Raw genomic sequence first — 26,107 nt, 5'->3', positions numbered from 1 at the left:
GTGAAAGTCAGTGGGCAGCAGTGGCCAGAAACACGAATTATACGCAATTCTGCATTTTACAACTGATTCCGTTTTATTTGTTGGATTCCGTGATTTCAACCCACGTTTTACAAATCATAGGGCCCTTAATGCAAATTTTTAACATTTAGATTTCTCTTATTCTTCATTCCAAACCTTCTAGTTCTAACAATAATACCTGGACTGCCAGTGTATCAATGATTTAGCAGTATGTAGTAAGTATGTCTCATGGTCCATGTCCTGTTTAGTGGATCAATTGCTATAGTTTTGGAGGGAAATAGATTTATGGATTTGATTCAAATTCTTTAATAGTTTGCATTTTTAGCTTGTTAATCACACTTTGTTGAGTGTTGCTTTCAACATTTTCACAGCTTTGTACATTTTTATAATTTTGTTTTGGTGCCATAAAAATCAAGTAGTCAATTTAGTAATCTATTAAACATTATATGGAAAACAACATAGGTGGAGGTGATGCTGTAGAGTCTTGTCAGCTCTGTTCAGAGGAACGCCCAACGCCAGTTCAGACAGGCCCTAGTGACTCAGGACTGGAAACTTTCACTTCCTGAAGCCCTTTGAAGGGAGAACGACTGTTTGCTTTTTTAGTGTAACCTTCTGCAGCGGGAAGTGTTTTTGTACTGAGTGATTTGAACATGCGGCATATTTTTTTCCGTTGTTTGCTAATAAAGCTGTTGAGGACAAAATGAAATTGCATAAGAGTTCTGGCTACGAAGGCCTTCTCCTTAGTTCATGCAGTGAATTAATCCAGTGTGTTAGTATCTCTGATCTGAGTTTTTAGTTTTTTTCTGACTGCCTGTGTGTCAAGTAATACCCAGCCAATGTGTGTGAAGTATGGCTCCCAGGTCACAAAATGTTTTTTTTTTTTTTTTTTTACTATCACAAAAAATCTTAGTTGATTGTGCCACAAACAGCCCTGTTGCTGCCACTAACTTTATGCTTCACTTCATTAGTGCCTGCTAGGAAAATTACAGTTCAAAACATTCAAATACATATCTGTTTTAATTGCACAACAGCAATTATCATTAAAGTTTCCCTATTAGTAAAACATTTTTTGCTTTTATATAGGTCCCCTAATATTGTATCTGAAGTCGCTTACTAAAATTCAGGTGTTGCACTGAATTACAGGCACTTTTAGCCAGTTCCACAATGAGATTTCCCCAGGATGCACCATTTCGGCATCTGTCACTTTAAATGCAAATGAGGAGGAGAGAGGCGGGAGGAGGAGTGCAGCCTATAGAAGTGTGCGGGCATTCTCAGAAATGAAATGATAAACACTTCCTGTTTGTGGCAGTTACTTTTTTAGGGGAGGGGTGGAAAATTCTCTGGGCGGACAAAGCATGAGAAAGGGGAGGTAACTTTCCCCTTCATGACTACATAAGGGGAGAAATTCCAGATCTGACCGTCTGAGCTGCCGCTCTCTGAATGGCCAAAGTACTCTTTAGACTGATCACCATTTCTAGCCACTGCAGGACCATAGACAGGTTAGGGGAACTCGTATTAATGTTATATAATCTTACAAAGTGAAATGTTCATAATAGGGGACCATTTAACAAATATACGTCTTGTGCCTCCACTCGTTTTAGAGGCAAAGTGAATGTGCTCAGAACCAATTTTACTGTTCCATATTGCTGAGGACTGTTTTATCTAGTTGTTTCCTGTCTGATTTATTGCTGCCATCACATTTACTTGCATTCCTCTGTGCTCAGCTGCTGTTTGTAGCTCTGGGGACTGTCTCCTCTCTACTGCTCTTGTCTGAGACAGGCTGATTATTGACTCTGACTTAAGCAGCAGCTTTGTCATCCTGCACTGTATCATGTGCTTCGTGGCTCAGGCGTCAGGTCTGCTATGTTCTAAATGTACACAGTTGAAGTGTTTGAAAAGGCTTCTTCCCTACTTTGGAATGCTTTGTTATAGTTTTGTTATCCTGCTTTAGTTTGTTTGCTGTGTGAAGTCTTGACCTTTACTGCCTTCAAGTCAGGAAACTAGCTGCTAGGCAAACATTCAACAGACCTGACCTCTCTTTGTGAACCTGGAGAAAGGAGACTAGTACATTTTAAACATACAGAACATGCACCCAAAGTAGGTCAGTGTTGAAGGTCTGAAATATGCTTTGAAAACCACCATCTGAATTTGATTTGTTCAGTTGAACTTTGTGTAATACAAATAGGTGGAGTGTTTAAAGTGTGAACAATATTGATGAGACCTTTTGCTTTTGATGCACAAATGATTAAGTATAGACAATGGGAAATTTTTTCTTTCTTATGTCAGCTTTTGACTTTATTCTGTCTCGGTGGAACTAGGGTATTTTTTCTATATTCGCTTAAGCAATATAATACAAATTGGCTAGAAATATGGCCTGATGGTGAAGTGAGGCTCTCAGAAAATGGTGGAGAATCAACTGATGTTTGAAGTCTTGGTGCATCTCGATGCATTGAATATTAAATTTTCTTTTTTACTCTACTTTGCTAATGTTTAATAATTTAAGCAGTTAAGTGAAACTTAAATAGAAATCTTTTTTATTACAAAAAATTCTGTAGGCTGGAAATATAATTTTGTTATGGGACTGAATCTGTTCTTAAAGAAATGACTTCTGTATTATTTATGCTGCGTCTCAGTACTCTTGTTTTCAGACTGGTGGTGGTATGAATGTTGGCAAATTTGTGCTGAATTTTTTGCTTTCATGTTCAAGTGATTCATCAGTACCCATTTGTTCCTCCAGTCACGCCCAGCCATGATTGAGGACAAGGGACACCGTGTGACAGACTACTTTGTGGTGGCCGGGCTGACGGACAAATCCACCCCTCTGGAGCAGGATCTGTCTGAGGCAAAGTCCAGCGGACCAAAAGCACCAATAACTGACCTGGCAGTCATCAACAAGTCTGCAGGTGAGACGGTTCCTGAGGGCTTCACCTGCATCGAGACCACCTACACCGGCCAGCCAGCCAACCTCAACCATGGCAGCTTGAAAAGCCCAGAGCTCTTCCTGTGCTACCGGCGGGGCCGTGGGAAGGCCCCACTCATTGATGTTGGGTAAGGTTGTGTGAGAGTGTTTCCTTCCCATTGCTGAGCTAATGAGCCAGTAAGGCTTGTTGTTTTTTTGTGTTTGGGTTTGGCTTAGAGCTGGATACTTACCATGAGGTTAATGGCATATATTAACTAGCTGTGAGCGGGCATGACTGTTGCATTTGTGTGCAACACTTGGATTCTCTTTAAATGTTCCTGGGTCTTTATAATAAGACTTGTTTAAATGGTATTTGTGCTTGAGCATAATATATTTTCTTCCCTTCTCTTTTCTCTGGCCGTCTTTCTTTCTCTTTGTTCAAATATTTTTTTCTCACTTTTTCTCCCAGTGTTTCAGTCTGATGGCAGTGACAGTAGAGAGAGAAACTGAATTAAATAAATCATTACTGCCTGTTTCATCACATTTTACCAGCAAATGCCATTAAATGCTGAAAACAGATGGTCCCTTAAGTAATTACAAAACCTGGTTTAATGTCACGGTTTGTGTGAGTAGATCAAGTTCTTGGGAAAGGGCAGCTAATACAGAAGCTATATCAAAAATTCATTGTTAGCATGCTGAATGTTTCAAATATACTAGAGAAGTGGCCAGCCATCTACTGATGAGAATCACATTTTGCAAGATTAATCTTGATTTGAAATCTAAAAGGGTTTTTGTTAGTTGTGCCATTAAAATTACATTCCATTATTGCATATATTCATGTATTGTTATAATAAATACTGTTATACTATGGTATTTTGGTCTTTTAAATCAGTTACATTTCATTTTCAAATACTTTCAAATACAAATAATTTTCACTGCACCTTTGTGAGGACATTTGCAGCAAGTGTGAGTTTTGCATTATGCTATACAAGTCTTCTTTTTAGCCTTTGTGCACTGGTCTGTCAGCACTGGTACACAGCCAAAACCCCGTCAACCATAAATGTTCAGACCATACAGGTTCTCTGCAAAAAGAAAAAAAGTGCTGCAAACTCGATGCAGATTTCACATCCTCACAGACAAAATAGTACAGTCACCTCCCTTGCTTCAGGCTACAAGCTGAGAGGCCCCAATATGCCATGCTGAGAGCTGGTTCACACCAGTTGTGTATGTACATGTGATCGTACTTTACAGGACTGAAAAATGTTAATCAATAATTGCATGCCACATTGTTGGCCCTTGTTAAAGAAAGAAAGTTTGTTTGCATCCCAGTACTAATTGATAGTGATGAGTCTGTTAGAAGTGATTTCAACAGCCATGGCCATACTTCTATAACATGTATGATATCCTCCCCTAGGCCCTTTCATTCCATGAATGTCTGCTTCCTTTCTCTCTTTCTTGCTCTCTGTCCTTTGCTCTATTGTGTCTATAAGTTCTTTCACTCTTCTGGTCCTGAACAGCAGTCGTTGCCAGATGGCACAAGGGAATCGGTTCCATCCATCTCCTTGTGTTTCGCAGTCTCCATCACCTGCTCCCTTGACCCACTACAGACTCCCAATTATGGGCCCATGGTGCCAGTGGACTGGGTGGGCGTCACATTCCTGGTTGCTTGGGGGGAGAGGGCATTCTTCCTGTTCTTGGCCAAGTCCCTGCTCCCGCTGGCATGGTTTCAGTGGTGCGGTTAGCAAAGTGCAGCTGTATTTTTTTTATCTGTCTAGTTTTAATGGCACCATAAAAAGGCAGTGATGTACCTCAGAGACCATGCAATGCTGTCTTTCTAAACGATTTTTGTTTTTATGATTCTAACAACTATCTGTCCACAGTATTCATTGATAAAGTAAAACATACACAGCAACATTCTTGTTCACAAGGTGATCACCATCTCTTCCATTAGCTTAGCTTTGTGTTGTGGACACTTGTTATGGTCTTGAAAAGCTATTGGTTTATTTATTAATTTATATATAGTAGTCAGCCTTGTGCAATGTCCAATTCTCTGTGCATGAATGTGGAGCTGCCTCCTAAGAAGCAGGTGTCAGTTCATGCAGACATAATTTTGCAGTGCCTGCATGGCTGCTTGGTGAGTCTCAGTTTCAGATCCTGATGAGCAGCTCAGGTCAGCACTCTGTGTACTGAGGTAGATGTTGCTACATTCATGGCACACTGGGTCATGAGGAAAAGGTGACAGCCACAACAAGACTAAAGCTTACATTTTTTTTGCTTACACTTTTCTGTTAGACTTAGGGTAAAATGAGCCATGTACAGGCTCTCAAATAAACACATTTGGCATTTTTGGGAAACTTGAATCTCTATAAAAAAGAAATTGTGTATATATGCATTGCTCTGTCATCTGTAGTGTTAAAAGTACTTTCCTTCAGCGATGTGGTTTCCATCTGTGTGTCTGATTCTCTCAGGGTACTGTATGAGGGGAAGGATCGTCTAATCCAGGGTTGTGAGGTCATCCAGGCAACGCCATATGGCCGCTGTGCCAATGTCAATAACAGCTCAGCCTCATCACAGCGCATCTTCATCACTTACCGCCGGGCCCCGCCCGTCCAGCCCCAGAACTCTCTTGCGGTCACTGACATCTGCATCATTGTCACAAACAAAGGAGAAACCGCACCCCACACTTTCTGCAAGGTGGATAAAAACCTCAACTGTGGAATGGTGAGATTGTTGATATTAGTTAAAAACGCTGTCTTATTTGAGGCTGAATTAATTTATTTTTTAAAAGGAAAGTGAGTGTTTTGTTGATGGTGATCACTTATGCATCTGTTGCTTGTGATCTTCTGAATTTTTTAAAACTGTGCATTTCTTAAATGTACTTTTTTTTTTTCTCTCTCTCTCTTTACTGTCTTTTCTGGATATGTCTCAGCTAAGGGAATTCTTATTTTTCTGTTTTGTTTTGCATTCTCTCCAAAGGCTTTAAATGTTAGTGATGTGACTGCTTTGATGGCATGTGGCTTTTTTTGTTCTGTTCTGTTTTCATGTATGAATGTATTGTTTGTTCTGCAGTGGGGATCCAGCGTGTTCCTGTGCTATAAGAAATCAGTGTCTGCATCAAACTCTATTGCCTACAAAGCCAGTAAGTGTCCTCCATCACAGTTTGATCTCTGGAGATTTCGAGATTCTGAACCAGCAAGACTGATGTATCAACTATAAAATCCTTTTAGCTTCAAGTTGTTTCTGTGGGCCTCTGTTACTTGGAGATGTCTGGGGTGTCTGGGTTTTGTCAGTGGAACTCCTCTTGGGAAATGCATCAGCACAGCTCTGACACCAGATGATACTGTAAAGAGTGCAATGTGGGTTAGTGTGATGCTTGTTGGGCTGTCTGACATGCCTTTCTCCCTGCGGTTCACACCTCCCCCTGCCCTCCTGCTTAAACATGTTAACGTTCTTAAAGCGTTATCTCTGCACTGCATAACTTCCTATCATGTGACCATGTATATCAGGCACTCAGTGTTAACATCCTGACGCGCCCTTTCGCTCCATTTCTGTGCTGTGGGAGTATGGCTTGATTGTTGATGTCTGAAAAGAGTTTCTTTACCTGCCTCGCACCCTCAATTAGTTTGGGACCATTATGAAGGTTTTATTTTTTGTGAGACATTCCATTGAGGGCCATGAGCACAATGAGACATGTTCATACAGAACCACCACAGCTGAACAAGCTGTAAAAGTGTTCATCCTGATTTCATGGAATCAGGAATGTTATTAAACACATATTTGATAGAATGTTCTCTTTCTTCGCAATTATAATACACATTTAAGTTGACATTCCCAAGCACTTACACAATTAATGCTGAATTTTTTGCTCCTCTTTATAGGCCTGATCTTCCGCTACCCTGAGGAAGACTATGAGTCTTTTCCTCTTTCTGAGTCTGTTCCTCTCTTCTGCATGCCCATGGGAGCTAAGATTGAGTGCTGGGCACCCAACACACGCCAGCCTCTCCCAGTATTCTCCACCTTCGTCCTGACTATCTCGTCTGGAGAGAAGGTAACATGCTTTCTTTCTCATTTTATACGTGTTCCTTACAAACTTATTTTTACCTGTGACTCATTCCCTAATCAGACTTTTATTACTTGGAAAATATCTTTTACCCAAAGAAATTACACTGATTGCTCATGCAGCACTCTCAGCAGGGATCAAAACCTGGTTTTAGTGCTTTACTCAGGGAGCAGATCTAATCAGCAACACAACTTTAAGTTGCACAGATGACTGCTCCTAAGATGACTGCTCTTGCAAGCCTACAATTCAAGAATGTGGATAGATGGAAAATAGTAAGGGTAGGGGGTGGCAGTCACAGCGGGATACAGTATAATGACATCATGAGATGTATCCATAATCCCTGTATAACAGCTATAACACTTGAGCCATGCTCTACATTCTGCAGAAAGGTTGTTGCCAATAGAATAGTCATAACTGTGTAAATGAATTAATATGGTCAAGATTGAAGTATCAGCCACCAGTCAGCCGTAACATTATGAGAAAGCCCCTCTTCTATTGGCAGAACAGCTCTGTCCTGATCAGGCATGGTCTCAGATAGACCTCTGAAGGCATGCTGTGTTTACCATCACACAGATGCTTACATAGCGAAGACTGACCGCTCTGACACACACTACTCCCTCTTTTAAATGTAATGTGAGGCACACTTTTTAAATAATCATGTGTGCAAACAGAATTTTAAGATTGAGTTCTGGGCAACAGCTAGTCAAGATACAAAAACTTTCCAAGCACATAATAAATAGATATGTATTTATGTAAATCCTGAGGACTGCTCTAACCTTACACAAGCAAGGAAAGGTCCATGCCAAGTGCATAGTCCTGCACCTAGCATAGCTTTAAAAAACATTTTTATGCCCTACTGGGATAATCTATTACGTTACCTTCATCTGTCTGTGGCCATAATGTTATGGCTGATATGTGTATTTTCAGGTGACATTCTGATGATGAATATCACTAAAATTAACACTAACACAGGTTTGAATGTAATACACTGCTCTCCAATTTTGTCATTTAAAATTCTAATGCCTAAACGAAACATGCCACTACAGGTATATGGTGCCGCCATCCAGTTCTATGAGCCCTATCCACTGGAGCAACTGAGTGAGAAACAGAAAATCCAGCTGGGCCTCCTCACTGCCGTGGAGAAAAAGCTGATCCCTGATCGGCTGGTCAACACCAACAAGTGCATTTGCCTACTGTCTCGCTGGCCATTCTTTGAGTCCTTTCGCAAGTTCCTCATGTTCCTCTACAAACTGTCTGTCTCCGGTCCACAACCCCTGCCACTTGAGAAGTAAGACTGGTTTGCTGGGGTGGGGGGTGGGGTGCACCTATAAACTAGTTAAGGCTCTGATCTAGGATCAGTTAACTCATCTTGGGGTTAGATCTACAGATGAGGTTGACCTGTAAACAGGGAATGTCTGACTCACAATTATGAGAATTGGTGTCATTGTGGGATTTAAATTATGTGAAGTAAGGGATTTTTTTTTTTTCGTGCTTTTTAGGTACATATCTCATTTTATGCACAATGTGCCCTTTCCTTCACCTCAAAGGCCCAGAATTCTGGTTCAGGTGAGATGGCATGCTCTGTATTTGTGTCTTGAGTTTATTTCAGACATTAAATGATTTGGCTTCTGTCTTTTGATTTCTCTTTTTCTCAACCCCTCTCTTTCCCTCAGCTTTCAGCACATGATGCCTTAATACTGTCTCAGCCAGTGTGTACACCTTTAGCTGTAAGGTGAGTTAATCTGAGCCTCAGATATCCTGCTTCCGTAACACATCATTACCAGACTAAAGCATTAGTGCTGGTAATTAAACACCAGCAGAAATGCCTTTGATGCCACTAAAGATCCTGCCTCTCACAGAAGCGAATACACACTCACAATCTGACAATATTTATAAATGCTGGAAAACATATACTTCTGCATTATGAAAAGGAATAAAGCTTTAGACCTTTTCTTACCTCTTCCCTTATCCCATATATCTGTTTAATGTAGGACTGGCAGAACCCTTGCTGTTAGGTACCCCCATCTAAAAGCTTTTTTTAATGAGTACTAAATCTCAATTTCAGATCTCTGCACAGCACATGGGCATTCTGTCTGCCTCATTTATCCCTTTCCTCTGTTTTTGAATTAGTATTAGTTAAAGTGTGGGGCGAGATTCATTTTTCAACTTCGGCTATTGGATTCCTGCAGTTCCAACACCCAGTTTTTCTGTGATGTTTGTGATTGTGAATTGTGTGTACATTGCTGACTTTCTGTCTCTACAGTGGGGCCGACTTCAGTACCCTGCTGATTAATCTGGGATCAGAAAACTGTGCCACCCTGCTCCATTTTATTCTGTTGGAAAGCAAAATCCTTCTGCACTCGCTAAGACCTGCTGTCCTGACAGGGGTGGCAGAGGCAGTGGTAGCGGTGAGTTTTGTATTTTTGCACGGACATGTCCAATGAGATTTTGTTTTTTCCCCAAAATCGACATGACATAAAAATGTCATTTTCACAGATACCTATTTGGTAAACTTGTGCAGGCTCAAGGTGTTTTAATTATGGCCAGAGAAAACACTGTCACCCACTGGCCTGGCATAAATAGAGCTGGTGGACATGGATAAAATGATTTCTATTGGCTCAGGGCTGTGCTAACAGTAGTTTCCCTCTTTCTCTCAATCAGATGATCTTCCCTTTCCAATGGCAGTGCCCTTACATCCCACTGTGCCCACTGTCTCTTGCTGGGGTTCTCAATGCACCCTGTCCCTTCATTGTGGGTGTGGACTCCAGATATTTTGACCTTTATGACCCCCCGCCAGATGTTGTCTGTGTTGACCTGGACACAAACACCATCTACCTGTGAGTCCATACTCACTATCAGTGAATTACCTCAGGCCCAGAAGCCAGTAGAACTCCACCTGAGACATGCCAGAGGACTGTCTTATCCATTAAATAAATATCCTTACACCATGTGTTTCCAGATCGGATGAAAAAAGACATTGTAACTGGAAAAGTCTCCCAAAGAAGCCCTGCAAAAGTCTGCTCAACTCCCTAACCAACTTGCACCACCAGCTATGTATTGGTGAATAGACCTGTTTATCACTTTTTCCTCACTTGTGTGTGTCATTCTAATTGCCTGTCTTTCATGCTGTGAAGGATTTTCATTGATTTAGCGACTTTCCATACTATCTGTGTTTCCATACTGTGTGCTCCCACGCCTGATTTGACTGCAGTTCACCGTTCGGCCCAAGAGGACTCTGCAGTGGACATGACTCCCATTGAGGCAGACTTCACTTGGCACAAGAAGAAAAAAGGTCTGGAGATGGAGATCCAAGAGACCTTCCTGCGATTTATGGCTTCCATCCTGAAGGGGTACCTCAGCTTCCTCAAACCCATCCAACAGACCCCATCTGACAAGGCCACTGCTGCCAACTCTTTGTATGACCTGCAAGGTACAGTGTCTTCCACTGTGATTTTTTGATTAAGGCTCAGTTGAAGCTGTATGATGCCATTTTTTGATTAATTTAAGTCATATTACAGTGTAACTATTGAAAGCATAAACTTTGTGTTGTATGCACTTTGCCCTGAAATATTGAAACACCGTGCTATGAAGGAGAATTTGTTAAGCTTGAACATTTTGTGCTTTGGCTGGTTCATTTATTTTTCAGGGTTTTTAAAGAGCAGAGATCGTGCCCATCAGAAGTTCTATTCCCAGCTGACAAAAACACAGATATTCATTCGCTTCATTGAGGAGCGCACCTTCGTCAGTGATAAGGACACTGGTCTAGCCTTTTTTGATGACTGCGTTGAGAAGGTGAGTGTAGTATTTAATATACAGCTTAATGATTTATAATCACTATGTATGGGCAGCTTAAATTTCATGGGTCCTTTTAAATAAAGTGAAACATTTTCCTCTTTTCCAGCTCTTTCCCTCTGATAAAGGAACAGACAAAGGTGCAAAGGTACACCCTACATTAATTGCTACTTCATTTGAGACTTCACAGTTCATGAATCACAGAGAACGTCACAGTGTACCCCACAGACTGTGAACAGTTATCATAGTTGTGACTCTATAGACCCCCTTTTTCTTTATCCAGTGCATAAACCATTTTAGGCAGATCTGCTGTGGGATCAGCTGTGATCAATAGTTTTCTGCAGGTGGAGAGCGAGGCCTCTGAAGATACTCGGTTGATTGAACAGGATGAGTCTCAGAAAAGTGAGCACACGGTCTTTATTATGCCACCAGAACTGCCACCTGAGGTTGGCTCAGACCTGCCAGTCCGATACAGGTACAGATTTTGATCAGTTTTGCCTTAGGACTGGTGTAAATTCAAAAAATGTATTGATTATGAACATAAATATCACTATCTAAAGCTGGTTTTCCAAATTGGGGTATTAGATAAATAGCAATTAGTGCTGTCTTTTTTTTTTTTTTTTTTTTTTTTTTTTTTTTTTTTACACATCCTACTCCCAATCTTAGAGATTGGCAAGGTCATTTTACTCATCTGTAAAATTGTTCAATGAGATTTTACAAATTTCTTAATTATTTGATAACATAGCATATATAGTGACACTGTATGACATTTGGCACGTAACAGATATTTCTTACCTCTGTACAGATGTTACAGCATAGATACACATTTCTATTACTGCTTCATATGACACTCATCTCTCTTTCCATCTTGTAGTTATGATGACTTCCCTCATCTGCAGTTGGACCTATTTGATCGCCCCTGTGATCTCCACCAAATGCTCAGTAGCCGAGCACCAGGCACCAGTCTATCCAGCAGCCCTGCCCCTATGGCCAGGAGGACCAAACAGGTACTGAACAACAATGGTCTCTATGCTGGTCTGTGTCAACCTGCAAAACATTGTCTACCGTGAAACACCTCTCATGCAGCACTGTGATACACAAGTGGCACGTTAGTTTAATTAAACAATTATTAAGCCAGTTTCATGACCAAACCACTTTTGATATGAGCAAAAGTCATTTCAGAAAGTGAATTCCGATCAAGCTGTGAAAATGAGCTGTAATAGCTCTGTCCAGAACGGTTGATTGAACAGGAACATGTTGATTGAAAGCAGCAGATCTGGCTAAGGTGCGACAGACAAACCAGCTATATAAAGTTCATGGGACACAGGCAGTGCAAGAATAACTAAAAGCCTCAAATAAAACTTGTAGACTACAAAGAAGACAGACAGAACTAAAAAAAGTAGGAAATTGGTAATTAAGGTGCAGAATAACAGTGTAGCAAATGCTGCTGCTGTTATGTACAAATACTGCTGTAATAGAAATGTAATAGAATTTGTGTCAGTCCAGAGTGGAAAATCCCTGAGTCTTTGGGTGTCTGATGGCCCGTGGGATGAAGCTGTTGCATAGTCTGGCAGTGAGGGCCTGAATGATTCAGTACCTCTTTCCAGATGGTAGGAGGGTGACCGAGTGCATGTGCGAGGTGTATAGAGTCCTTCACAATGCTGATGGCTTTCCGGATGCAGCATGTGTTGTAAATGTCCATTATGGAGGCAAGAGAGACTCTGATGATCTTCTTAGCTGTCCTATCTGCTGCTGTTGTGGTCCAGTATGGTCCAGTTCCCAAACCAGACAGTGATGTAGCTGGTCAGAATGCTCTCAGTAGTCCCTCTATAGAAGGTTGTGAGGATGGGTGATGGGCTTTCCTCAGGCTACGCAGGAAGTAGATGGGCTTTCTTGGCTGTTGAGCTGGTGTTCATCTGTAGATGAACACAGAGGAACTTTGTGTTCTTGACTATCTCCACACAAGATCAGTCAATGGTCAATGGAGAGTGGTCCCTTTGTTGTCTTCTGAAGTCAACAATAATGTCTTTACTTTTGTCCACGTTCAGAAACAGATTGCTGACCTTAAACCAGTCCGTTAGTCATTGCTCCTGTCTGTATGCTGACTCATTGTTCTTGCTGATGGGACCCACCACGGTCGTGTCGTCGGTGAACTTGATGTGGTTGGAGTTGTGCATCGTGGGTCAGCAGGGTGAACAGCATTGGACTGAGCACACAGCCCTGAGGAGCTCCAGTGCTCAGTGTGGTGATGCTGGAGATGTTCTTCCTGATCCAGACAGACTGAGGTCTCTCAGTCTGGAAGTCCAAGATCCAGCTGCAGAGGGAAGTGTTCAGGCCAAGTAGGCTCAGCCTCTTGACCAGTTGCTGAGTAATGATGTTGTTGAATGCTGAACTAAAGTCTATATGTGTCCTTATTGTCCAGGTGGGTGAGGGTCAGATGCAGGGTGGTGGCGATGTCATAATACGTGGAGTGGTTCAGACGATAGGTGAATTGCAGTGGGTCGAGGGTGGTGTGGCATCTTCAGAAAAGTCTGTCAGCATACACATAGCTCCTTGTGGACTGTCTCACTCGATAGGCTGATGAGATCTGTTAGAGTATCAATTTTATCACTTCCACAATGCCTTCTGGGTATTCCATTGGTTAATTTTGTAAGAACAAATGTCATATAGAACTTTCAGACTTGTTTGTGGACAAAATGACAATGTTATTGAAAACCTTAAAGCAGTTTCTAAAATCAAACATGAATTATCCCTTAAAACCCATAAAAAGGACAGACACATACGTGATTATACGCTAGAATAGTTTGAAGCATTATTGTAACTGGAACTGAAAATTTGGGTATGGCAAATTCCAGGATAATACTACTCATTATTTGAAGGGCTTGAGTAATCATCTTGTTTCAGGTTTAGGATTTGACCCTTTTTTCAGTAGAATTTAGCTGTCTATTAGGGTTGAGTTTTAAACAGTCATAAAGTTTTTGCCAGTGTCCTATATTGACCAGTATTGTTTTTAATCAGTATTTTTTTCTTAGAATGCCAGTTTGAGAGCATCTGGACTGAAATTTGAAGAAAATAGATTAACATGTTAAGCAAAATTGAAAAAATAAATTATCACAAAATAACCTGCCTTTAAAATATTCAGTAAACTTTATCTGTTCAGCTTGTACCATAGCAACCATTACCTAACATTCACCACACAACTGATGTTTTAGCCAGTGATCAGAATCAGAGGGAACGTCCTGTCTACATCACTTCTGCTGCCTTTGTTTTCTGCTTTTGGTTGTTCTATTATTTTCTTGCATTATTTTCCCTTGTAACTGAAGCTGTACTCACAAAGTGTCTTGTGGAGGCATCAACATTGTGACATCATGTGCCACCAAACTGAATTGTGGGTCCATCAATTTGCATTGTGTGGGACAAAGTTAAAATATGAAACCTTTTCAAGGGTTTTATTATGGGTTTTACGCATATACATGGTGCTGAGTGTCTTAGCAAGGACAGATCTGAGCCGTTTGTGGACATTCTGGTTTGTGCGTCCCCAGATTTTATTTTTCTCCCCTCTCTGACTCCCCTTCTCCACAGGAGGTCAAACTAGCTGTGAAGATGGCCCGCCGTTATAACTCCAACCCTCCACTGTGGGCCAAGTACCTGTTCAGCCACTGCTACAGCCTGTGGTTCATCTGTCTGCCAGCCAGCATGCGTTGTGCCCAGTCCAAACCGCGAGCCATGCAGCAAGCCTACAATGTCCTGCTCAAGATGAGGAGCTCTGACATGGAGGTCCTGGATGAGGCAAGTGTGTGAATGGACTTTAGCAATGTTGTCAAGTCTAGGTGTGTTATGTTATGTAATGCCTGTGGCCAGAATGCACCATAAGGGACATTCCGTAATGGGACTGATTTATGCGGCAGATGTGTTACCGTGTGGTACTGCAGCTGTGTGGGGTGTGGAGTATGCCAGTCATGGCCGTCAGAGTTCTGATGGAGATGAAGAAGGCTGGAGTTTGCCCGAATGCAATAACCTACGGTTACTACAACAAGGTATCAAGATATAATATTCTATGAGATGCATGTAACAAGCCTTTGTTTATGAGGTAACACTTCATTGTCATTGTGAAGCACAGCACATGGTGACACAACAAAATGTGTCCTCTGCTTTTAACCAATCACATTGGTGAGCAGTAAAAAGGTGTCCAGGAAGACCAACATGTCCTATCCTCATATCTTATCAAACCTGGTAGATGGGATATTTCAGTGAAGACATGATCAGATTCTAATCCAGTTGGCAGCAGGTGTATAAGCAGACAAGGAAGAGACCTAGGTAACCTAGGACTCCAGTTCTTAAAGTTGGAAAGACCAGGGTGACCGAGACAAGGACCACAGGGATATTGGCAAATGAATGCAAGATGATTGCAAAACATAGAAGGCAGCTGAGACAACCATTACAAATGAGTACAAATGAGTTCAAGTTGACTAAATGTCAAGCTTTTGCCCTAAAGTGCCAGCAGAAAGGTTGGAATGTTTACAACTGGAAATATGTTGGCTGTTATGTTTGCATGTTCTTCTTCAAATAAAAAATGAAACATGCCCAGAGGCTGTGCAAGGAAGTCATTCTGGCAAGGTTTAGGGCAGGTGGGCATCAAAGGCATGGCAGAGTTGGCATCCTGGTGTATTTGTTTTAGGGTATTGGCCGTTGAGATGCCATTTGAGTTGGTGGTGGAAATTGAGGGTAGTTCTGGGTTGCTGGTTTATCACTGAGCCCCCTGAAGATATGTCTTAATTTATCGAAACAAGGGGGTGCCCATTTGCCAACCCACAGAATCCATCTGAAGCCTCAAGAGGTGGATACAGAGAGATGGTGATGCTACTGGGGGTGGTACAGGTGGTACAGTGCCTGCAAAGTTAAGCCAGTGGGTGGTAATACAGAGGAAATTGGAATCAGGTCTGTTATGCACACTAGATTAATTAGTCCTTCACTATTCTTAGGCAGTAGTGGCCAAGCAGGTAAGGAAACGGACCTGTAACAGTGGGTTCAAGGTGCCACTGAGCTACCGCTGAGCAAAGTACTGTCCTCACACACTGCTCCCTGGGCACCTTTCATGGCTGCCCACTGCTCACTACGGGTGATGGATTAAATGCAGAGGACTCATTTTGTTGTGTCACCGTGTGCTGTGTCAATAGCACAATGCCAATAACTTTCACTTTGACTTAAAACCTGGTCAGAAATGTAATCAGTCCTGCTGTTCATTGTTCCTAATATCCATGTACACATTAAAATAATATTTTAATATGTTTAGGATCTAAATCAGATTTTTTTGTTCCCACTTCCATGTCTTTACCGGTCATTCACTTATTTTACTCTGTCACTACAAGGCCATCCTGGAGAGCCACTGGCCCAGCCGGAATCGCAGTGGCTACTTCATGTGGACCAAAGTTCGTAATGTGCTGCGTGGTGTGGCCCAGTTCAAGCAGGCATTGCGAAGTACCTCAATTCCTAAAATTGGACCTCTGATCACGACAGGTAAGACTCTTCACTTACTGTCCCCCAAGGTACATAGGATTGCTCTGAAGGAAGCTCTTTTTTTTTTTTATTATTATTTTTTTTTTTATGAAGTTTGAGCTCGTGTACTTTATCATCACTGTTGATCTTGACCTGAATTGGGGTAAAAATTGTATAAAAAGGATATGATATTTAGTTACTATGAATAATTGACATTGTTTAATGGTGAATAGCGGTATTAGTGGATTGCAGTGGCAATGGAGACCGGCTCAGCCACTGCAGTGCTGACAGTGAGACCAACGGTGAAGAACACACTCTGTTCGCTCGCAGCCTTGTCATAGGAGAGGTCACTACCAGACACTGCAGCACAGGTAACACACCTAGTACCACTCACATGCTATCTGTTTTGTTTACAATTAATTAGTGTCTGATAATATTTGCTTATTTATTTATTTGAATTCTGTATGTGTGTTCTCACTCTCTGACCTGTTTGTATTTGTGTACAATATGTGTGCCCCTCACTAAATTTCCCTATATGTGTTTAACACAGAAGGACAGTCAGATCAGGGTTATGGCTCTAAAGATGAGCTGCATCGGGAGTCTCCAGATGCCCCTCCACCAGCCTCACCACTTTCTGCATCAGAGCAAAGCAAAGCAGTCAAGACCCAGCATGGTACAGCACACATCCCCCTGCTTAATATGAAATTGATTTATTTTTCTGTTTTGGAAACATTTACCTTAATATGTTACTTTTAACATCTTACCTCTAACAGCCAGGCTAATGATTACAGATATTTTAAATTGCATGGCATTTTTACTTTACTCATTTTGATTAACTTTTCATTTTGTATGGCTGAGCTATGAATGTAACAACTTCATAGCAACCCAAATAAGTGTGCCCTGTGTGATTACTAAATAATTGTTTCTAGATGGTAAAGGTAATCTTGTGGTTTGACAATCACTTGTTGCCAGGAGAAGACATGGCAGGATCTGTGGACAGTGCAGTTGCTGTGACTGCACCCCCTAGCCCTGCAGACTCCGCCCCCATGGCACCCAGCATTGTCAGACTGTCCACTGGAAGCTTTGATGGAATGACAGGAAGAGGAGAGAACGGTGAGTTAAATCTGTTGCACTGACTTATGTTCCAAATTATTATACAGTAATCATAAAGAAAAAACAAAATGTCATTCACTTTTCTGATTGAAAATCATTCATTAACTGGTCCAGGAATTGCTTAATTTGTTTCAATTTATCCTTATGCATAATACATCACAAAAGACATTCACCATTCCTATGTCTGTGCTGCCCCCAGCAGGGGGAGTAGGTAAACTATTCACACGACGAAGCGTAAGTGAAGACGTGCCACTGCCTGAGGATGGCATTAGCCTGGCAACAGACTCTATCTCCCCAGCGGGGCATGGACATGGGAACCCCCACAGTCAGACATCCAGCAGTGGGCAACGTATAAAAGCTTTTGCAGAGCGGAGCTGCAGTTTCAGTGCAGAGAGCAGGGCGGGTATGCTGCTGAAGACCAGCAGCCTGGAGCTCAGCGTGGACCACATGGCCTCCCACATGGGTGCAGATGCCAAGATCCTGGCTGCTGCCTTTTCTGGTACAAAGACCCCGCCGCCAAATACAGGAACCAATTCTGTCTTCCTGGAGTTTGAGGGAGAGAAGGATGCACAGCCGAAGGCTCTTCAGGGGACCGGTGACAATCCTGGGCCTGAACCTATAAGGGGAAAGGTAATTTTAAACACCTGAAGTGCTAATAATAATATATAATAGTCAACTACAATCTTAGAACACAAATTCTGTAAATGTTATATATTGTCAAGGGCTTAATTTGAAGAGTTCTTTAATACTAGGCCAAGTAATTAAATTAATGAGGGCTGATGATGCATACAATAGTACTAGGACATTTTACTATACTAGCAAAAGAGGAGACTGAGCCACGCCCTCCACATTTTGACATAATTGTACATTTGTACATATTTGTTTTAGTTACTTTAACTGGTAAAAGTATTTATTTTTCACAGTTTTTAAAGAAGTAACTAGTAACTATGACTAATTACTTTTTTAAATAAACACTGATTCCTGCACATTAATCTCAAATATCTATCTGATAGGGCTGCTAGGACTCTCATAAGTTTATCAATAAATATAAACAAATCCACCATAAAGGTTCTTTTTTTTTTTTGTGCAGACACTGAGTAAAAAATACATAACGTATATATAATTTTCTCCAGGTTCGATGCAGAGACGTTCTGATTTATGTGTTTGTCAAACACTAATGGAGTTTTTTTTCAGACAGAACTTGTTAACAGAGTTGAATGAATCAGGAGCACACTACAACCTGTTGACCAATGAATATTTATTGTCTGTAATTCAGTTCACTGCTTATTTCACAATCCCACATTTCTGATATTCGCTTAATTTGAAAGATTTGACACAATTGTTTTTCAGGAGGAGGCACAAGAGAAGGTTATGATAAAATCTGACGGAGCCTCTACCCCACCCACCTCCAAGATTATAAATCGGAGCATCAGCCTGTCTGCCACTCGGGTAGTAGAGCGTGAGGACGTGGAGATGGGTTCAGACCCTCTGTCTCTTCTTGTGTCGGAGAGTGAAGATGCTGCCTCAGTGCAGAGCCAGGAATCCCAGCAGCACATGCCTGCCGTGGTCTCCCGCAACCTGGCTGATGAGATTGAGATGTACATGAACTTCCAGAGTCCCCTGGGCGTAAAGGCCTCCAGCATGGAGCTACACCAGGAATCCTGCAGTGCAACTGATTCCTCAGAAACAGACTCAGCTAATGGGAAGCAGCCTCTGGAGAGAAGGTCTAGCCTCCCTGTCACACAGGTGAACCCCCTGAATGTAGCAGACACCCCCAAATCCAGCCCGGCTGTCACACGATCCAAGACCTTTGCTGTCAAATCAAAGAGCCAGGGGGTGGCAAGCAGCCCGCGTTCTTCTTCACTAACTGCACTAGTGCGTTCCTCCCAGAATGCATCTCTTGGCTCTGTCATCAATACCATATCGGGAATTAAAATGGACGCCCTCCTCTCAGGACCTAAGATGGACGTCCTTAAGTCAGGGATGAAGCAAGCGGCTAATGTGGCAAGCAAAATGTGGGGTGTAGTCGCCTCAGCCTACTACTCTGATGAAGAGGTTAGTGATGCCTAAAGTTTGAGATGCTTTCTGATCACATTATGCTTGTTCAGTTATTCTTGGTCCAATTTTTTGGGGTACTCCTCCATTAAAAACCGATTTTATGCAACATTCATAACAGTTTTAATAGAGGTGTATTCTTTCTTGTGACCCTTTTTGTTTAACCAAAAGTTGGGATGCATAAATGATCAGTTACTGATGGTGACCCCTCTCCAGCAAACAAAATCAATCAGTGGCAATTCATCCCAATTTCAAGCTCTAAACAAGAATATATTGTTTTTGTGTGTGTGGTTTTGATAGGATGAGGTGCCACAGCAGAAGAACAGCTTTCCTGCACATCTGGATGAACAGTGTTTGTCAGAGGAGGGAGTGGACACCCCGTCCCCCAAAGGCTTGAACTCTAATGGCCTCACACACAGCTCCACCAGCCTGGGCAGCAGCAGTGGCAGCAGTGATCCAGAGAAAATCCAGAGCACCACAAGTGAGCATTCAGATTGTATTTGTTCTTCCCAAAAGACACAAACTCAATCACCTATAGACACACACACACACACTCACAAGTTTAAATTGGTGTGTTTGTCTGCAGCAATGACTCCTGGTCGTTCAGGGCGAGGTGCTGACTCGGAGCAGAGCTCCTCACATCATGCCAGTTCCTCCAGCATCTATCAGAACTACGCTCTGGAGGCAAGTGCCACACCTCTCCCTGCTAGTTCACATTTATTCATCTACATATATTGACCTGAATCACACATCTTCAGAACAAGCCATGCAATCATCTTATAACGAAATTAATCTTAATGAGAAGCCATACAGAGTGTGTGCCAGTTTCTATTCTTATTAATAACAAAGTGTTGTCTGTGTGGGGTTCCACAGGTACTGATGTCCAGCTGTTCTAAGTGCCATTTGTGTTTAAGTCTGGTGTATGATGAGGAGATCATGGCTGGCTGGACAGCAGATGACTCCAACCTGAACAGCACTTGTCCGTTCTGCCAGAGCTCCTTCCTGCCACTACTTCATATAGAGTTCAAGGACCTGCGCACCACTGGAGGGTCTGTGTGTGTTTCTGGGTCTGTGTGTGTGTCAGTGTCGATTTACTCAATGAACATTTGAAACAAGACCAGATGCGACATAAATAGTGTGATGATAACTATAAAGAAATGTATCATGTAATATTGTTGACCATGAAGTGGAAAAGAATGTAAATAGAATGTAACAACAAGACAACCTTGTTTTAATTGTGAAAAGGGTTTGACAAAAATATTTTTTTATAATTGTCTATTATACTACTATATTGACTGGGTTAAATAGAATTGCATTACTTAAAAATGATTTAAATACATTGACTAAAATAGTCCTGGATAATTCTGACTAGAAGATCGAAATGCTCAGATTTTTAGTTAACTGAAACTTGACTAGACTAAAATGAGCATGGACGTGACTAATAAAAACTACAATGACAGCTTGGTGCAATTACTGAATTTTAATTTAAGTCAGGCCAGCAAAAACAATCAGTAAAGTAGTGCCAGTGCAATTGTGGCTACTGTATTTAAAGTGAAACTGTGAAAATAACACAACAGTGAAACTGTGAAAATAACACTAGGCTACTACCACCCTACACCAATATGGTCCTTAAAAGGTTTTACATGAGGCACAGGGTTCTGCAGCCCGGACACTAGACAATTGCAAATGCATTTTCACCACTGTTTTTATCACCATTTACTACAGACTCTTTATATTTGTTTTAATGTGCATGTTTTGAACATTTCAAAACTGTTAATCTGCTTGTGTTCTGTGCACAGGTTCTACCTAAAGTCCAGCACATCAGGCGACAGCCTCATCAGTAGCAACACTCAGCCCTCTGCCTCCAGCTCCTCCCAAAACAAGCTGGGACCTCCCAGTGATGGCCGTGACCTCATCAGCTTCCAAGAGGAAGGAGATAAACAACAAGATCCCCAAAGCAGCCATCCAGCCACAGAGAACTTGTGCGTCAAAATAAACCATTTTGGATAGTTAAGCAATGTACAAATCAGATTTTGCTCTGACCAGATATTAAATCTTTTCTCTTTAGGCTGGTTCCAGTGCCGGTGTTGTCAGATCCTTTGGGCCTGACTGACCGGCAAACAGAGAACCGCAACACATCTCTGACCCGGAGCAACAGTGTGGGGGGTCCTTTGCAGAGTTTGGACTTAATCAAACGTCCTAATCATGGCGTCTCCACAACCAGCCTGCCAAATAGTCTGCATGACATGACTGTACGTATCCAAATAAAAAGTGCAAAACAGTCTGTTATTAACACTGCAAATGCTTGATTGCTCTATCTATCCTATTCGCAGGACACATTGGGGCAGAAGCGACCTAATCCAAAGCCTGTGTCTGTGCCTTACCTGAGTCCACTGGTGCTGCGGAAAGAACTGGAATCTCTGCTGGAGAATGAGGGGGACCAGGTGATTTTAACTTAATGCTGAATGTATTTCATTGGTTGTTTTAGCCATGTATCTTTTCAAAGAGATTGTAATATAGACAATGTTTTTTTTTTTTTTTTTTGCTAGCCAAGATGAATGTGCTACTTATAGCCCTTTGGTTTATACTCTCTAAACAATAATGAATGTTATAACTTATGTCCATTTATTTATTTGTATTCCTCTCAGGTGATCTACACCCATAACTTCCTTAATCAGCATCCCATTTTGTTCTGGAACCTGGTTTGGTATTTCCGTCGGTTAGACCTACCCAGCAGCCTGCCTGGAATCATTCTCACATCAGAGCATTGTAATAACGGAGTACAGGTTAGTGGGGACCCCCCTCTATATCGCTCTTCCCTTTTTCATTCTCTTTTGTTCCTGTTGTTCCTGATTGAGAGAAAGAGAATGAAAGAATTTTCTTCCTCAAAAATGCATGATATACCTCTCTCCTTGCAATATGCCACTTGACTGCAATATAATATTCCAGTTTGACCAATAAGAGTGGTATTATTGTCTCCTACTGCAGCTCCCCATGACGTCCCTTGCAGCAGACAGTAAGCTGGTATATGTGCAGCTGCTCTGGGACAACGTCAACCTGCACCGGGAGCCCACTGAGGCCCTCTACCTGTTATGGAGGGTTTTCAGTGAGTACACATTTTGAGTGTGCTGCGGCATAGGGCATGTTTTTTTAACTGCACTGGAGCTGTATTGAGTGGGACTAACTTTTCACCTTTGCTTCTTGCAGAGGAGAGGAAGGACACTCTGGGTCCCACAGATTTCCAGGAGACCAGGACCCTAATGAACACCATTGTGAGGAGCATCCAGACCAATGATGTCTACAGTCCCATTAACCTGCTCCTCAGAGAAATCAAAAGACATCCTGAGGTCAAGAGGCAAAGGTTAGAATGAGCACTAAACGTCCTTATTCTAGGGTCCAGTTTCCTGGGTGATAAAAAACTGACCCAATTGTCTGCTACAGAACTGTTTGCATTCTTCATGTACTGCAAACTATCCATCTTTCATGTTTTTCTTCCTTGCTTTTTTTTTTGGTTTTCCCTGATACAGGAGTATCTATCGAGAAATCCTTTTCCTGTCTCTGGTTTCACTTGGACGGGAGAACATTGATATAGGTGAGTGTTTGCATCAATCCTTTTCTTTTTTTTTTGTGGTAAATGTCACTTCTTCACTACCTGGACATTGAGTTGCCAATCCACTTTCTCATTGCAGAGGCTTTTGACCGTGAATACAGCTTGGCTTATGAGCAGCTGGGCCCTGAGCAGCTCAAAGCCCTGTCCTCAGTTGACCAGCCTCCCAGCAAGCGCGTTCAGTGGTGCCTCAAGTGTTTTGGTGCCCCATTCATCTGATACAACGCTGTCCCCTAGTGGACAAGGAGGCAGAAGCAGCGCAGAACAGTGTTAAAAATCAAGGCTGAGAATGTGTTTTGCAGAGGAGCGTTGGATGCTGTTTTTTCTTTTTGTCCCTTCTTATACAGTTAATCAAGACCTCTCCAATTTCACCCAAAGATGGATTAATTTTATAAAATGTTCCTATTGAAACTCCTAGGACTTTTCACCATTGCTTTCCAGCCTTTTTACGGACTGCTGGAAGAGAACAGATACCAGCGCTGCCGTCCTTGTTCATAAGTCTATGTCTCTGGACAGTGGTGAAAGTCAGCTCAGACTTTTGAATTTTTTTTTTTTTTTTAGCTTTTTCATTACATCAGGCCTCCTGACAGTCTTCACTGCCTCCTATTCTTAAAAAAAAAAAACACCTGTGGAAGGAACCTAATATGCAGATAGTATGTAAACAGTCTTAATTTTTTGTGCACTTTCTGAAATGGTTACCAGGTTTGTCTCCATTGTTGGCAAATATTTGTATATATATTCAGTATGTTTTTAACCAGATTGACGCGAGGGATTTTGAACTTGATTTCTATAGATTCAGTCTTAAGCAAATAGAAGCCTGTTAATCTGGGAATTCCCATGGTTTTGTACAGGGTTTTGTTCAGTACTTTTGTGTGTGTGTGTGTGTGTGTGTGTGTCTGTGTGTCTGTGTTTGTCTGTCTATATTTAGAAGTGGATGTGTGCCCTGTTATGCACATACAGCCTGAAGAGTTTCTGAACATTCCAGAAAGCTGAACAGAAGTCTTAAAGAAGATTAGTGATGTAATGAGAGTGGATTCTGTAATAGTGTGGGGATAAGCAGCTGTATATTAAGACTCCTGGTCCTCTAAAGGTTAAGTCAAACAGCCAAGGGAAATGAGAGGCCGGAGTGTGCTAGTAGCTTCCTCTCACACATCCGCACGTATATATTTCTCTGTAATCATGCAAGCACATGAACTTTGTCTCACATCACTCCAGCTCCTGCATAAAGTGTTAGGGTGGTTCTGCTGAATGTTCCCTTTTAACAGCATCATTTTAATAAACAGGTTCTCAGGGCCTCTGAGCCCAAATACAGACTTGGTTGGTTTTTGGTTTGTTTTCATAACAGAAACAAACCAACCATTACCCCATTGTTTACCCTAAATAATTATCACTCATGAGGCAAAAGTAGATTTTATGCCTTGTTATTTGGACATGGTAGGTTTTACTACTAATAAATTAACATGTCAGACTGTTTGGTCTGCCTTAGTTTTTCCTTCATATTTGTAAAATATCATTAACAATTGTTATGTTTACTGACCAGTAGTCTTAATTATCCTAACAATTTTATTGGAGTAAAAATGCTGTGAATCTGGCTGGTTTGCCACATTTCTGTGTGAGCTTGGATGCCCCATGAGAAGTTTTCAACTGATTCGCCGCAGAGACGGTTCTTAGTGGACCTGCTGAAGTCTCACCAAGGCCAATTAAAACAGTAATGTATAAAAAAAAAAAAAAAAAGTGTACTTACACAATGCTGATTTGCACAAAGGCCTTCAGTAAAGGTTTTTTTTTTGCCTCACAATCTAACTTAAGGAGTGACGTTGTGTAACATCTGGGGGACAGTTCTAGAAACATTGCGATGAGAATATCCGAAGTATAATCATAAAGTTCAGTGTAAGAACTGTTTAACATTCCCAATTTCTTCTGTTTCTAAAGCTGATAAGAGTCTGAACCTGTATAAAATGTTATTGACATTTCCTAACCAATGTCTTCTGTTTTAATACCAAGTGATTCCAACGTTCTTCATTTCTCAAATGTAGTTCCTGTGCTTTCTCCACCACTGGTGTGTTGGCTCTAGTCTCTGGGGGTTGTTAATCTGTAAACTGTGCACACGTGAAGTAGTGAGGAGTAGGTAAACTGAAGGACTAGGATTCCATGGGACTAGAACTGGACACCTCTTCAGGAGAGGTGGTGGGGTGGGACTGTCCTTATCTGACAATAGTTAGTAAATCTGTCATGTTGGAATGGATGTGAAATTGTCTATACCACAATAAAAACAGTCCCGATTAAAAGGTGTGTGAATTTCATTATAGGTCTAATGTACTTTGCATAATTGTGTCCTTTGTTTTGTTTCAAGTCTTTAAGATATTTCCTAAATATGTTGAATTTTTTTTTCCCAGTTAAGTGAAACATCCGGTTCATGTAGGTCCAAATAGAGACACTACAGTGTAAATCCAGCCTCATGTATTTAGGTTGTGTAGGTCTTTTGTCACTACTCCTCATGCTCATGGAGTTTTGTGTAGTGTTGTGTTTGGGTTGCTGGCTTACACCAATGGGAAGGAGTCACTAAAAGACTGAACGTTATCATATTTATAATAATTAATACTAACGGTTTAAAGGATTCTCTGTATTCTTTATGTGAAGAGTTTCTTGATAACAATCAATGGTTAATGCTACTGAACAATGGCTCAGCTTGGTAGTTGCATCTCCTGGGTCATTTTTACTACTACAGTGAGGGACAGCCCTGCCAGATCTTCTATCTCCACAGGACCAACACCTGCAGCCTCCATGGGCTGGGAAGGTTGCCTCGCCCTCGCACTCTCCTGACAAAAGTCCCACGAGGGTCGACATGTCCCGACGGCCTGGATGGGTAGTGGATTGTCTGCGCCGAAATTCCTCAAACACACGACGTTTTCTACATAAAGAAAGGACATCCGTTCGGCTAAAGAAGGAATGTGCACAATGTGCCACATTTCCACGTCTGGCGGGAAGTATTTTTCTCCAGTAATGACGAACCAACCTTCCTAGAACATTTCGCGCCGTCCGAGGATTTCCTGAACACGCAGAACCG

At 41.7% G+C, this 26,107-nt stretch overlaps 1 protein-coding gene across 3 annotated transcripts in view; it reads left to right on the top strand.

The window, feature by feature from the left end:
* dennd4c (DENN/MADD domain containing 4C) overlaps positions 1-25,328 on the top strand; it is a 41,926-nt gene extending 16,598 nt beyond the window's left edge. The window contains exons 2-35 of one of the 3 annotated variants that reach the window (XM_028977101.1): positions 2,756-3,066; positions 5,386-5,638; positions 5,987-6,056; positions 6,796-6,965; positions 8,024-8,265; positions 8,477-8,543; positions 8,651-8,709; positions 9,241-9,385; positions 9,639-9,814; positions 9,937-10,037; positions 10,189-10,407; positions 10,624-10,769; positions 10,879-10,917; positions 11,114-11,244; positions 11,644-11,776; positions 14,352-14,558; positions 14,678-14,806; positions 16,139-16,286; positions 16,508-16,636; positions 16,816-16,938; positions 17,238-17,378; positions 17,578-18,008; positions 18,729-19,433; positions 19,734-19,914; positions 20,020-20,117; positions 20,307-20,482; positions 21,233-21,415; positions 21,502-21,685; positions 21,767-21,877; positions 22,082-22,219; positions 22,422-22,539; positions 22,641-22,794; positions 22,961-23,025; positions 23,123-25,328. In XM_028977101.1, coding sequence (XP_028832934.1) covers positions 2,768-3,066; positions 5,386-5,638; positions 5,987-6,056; positions 6,796-6,965; positions 8,024-8,265; positions 8,477-8,543; positions 8,651-8,709; positions 9,241-9,385; positions 9,639-9,814; positions 9,937-10,037; positions 10,189-10,407; positions 10,624-10,769; positions 10,879-10,917; positions 11,114-11,244; positions 11,644-11,776; positions 14,352-14,558; positions 14,678-14,806; positions 16,139-16,286; positions 16,508-16,636; positions 16,816-16,938; positions 17,238-17,378; positions 17,578-18,008; positions 18,729-19,433; positions 19,734-19,914; positions 20,020-20,117; positions 20,307-20,482; positions 21,233-21,415; positions 21,502-21,685; positions 21,767-21,877; positions 22,082-22,219; positions 22,422-22,539; positions 22,641-22,794; positions 22,961-23,025; positions 23,123-23,259 — 5,808 coding nt within the window. In that variant the 5' untranslated portion in view covers positions 2,756-2,767 and the 3' untranslated portion in view covers positions 23,260-25,328. Of the gene's footprint in view, positions 1-2,755; positions 3,067-5,385; positions 5,639-5,986; positions 6,057-6,795; positions 6,966-8,023; positions 8,266-8,476; positions 8,544-8,650; positions 8,710-9,240; positions 9,386-9,638; positions 9,815-9,936; positions 10,038-10,188; positions 10,408-10,623; positions 10,770-10,878; positions 10,918-11,113; positions 11,245-11,643; positions 11,777-14,351; positions 14,559-14,677; positions 14,807-16,138; positions 16,287-16,498; positions 16,637-16,815; positions 16,939-17,237; positions 17,379-17,577; positions 18,009-18,728; positions 19,434-19,733; positions 19,915-20,019; positions 20,118-20,306; positions 20,483-21,232; positions 21,416-21,501; positions 21,686-21,766; positions 21,878-22,081; positions 22,220-22,421; positions 22,540-22,640; positions 22,795-22,960; positions 23,026-23,122 lie in introns of all 3 variants that reach the window. The other 2 variants (XM_028977094.1, XM_028977085.1) reach the window with 2 other exon arrangements.
* Positions 25,329-26,107: the final 779 nt, after the last annotated feature.

Source organism: Denticeps clupeoides, chromosome 1 (genome assembly GCF_900700375.1).
Source record: "Denticeps clupeoides chromosome 1, fDenClu1.1, whole genome shotgun sequence".
NCBI lineage: Eukaryota > Metazoa > Chordata > Actinopteri > Clupeiformes > Denticipitidae > Denticeps > Denticeps clupeoides.
Note: the sequence above shows the minus strand (reverse complement) of the source record. Positions and strands in the feature narration are given on the sequence as shown.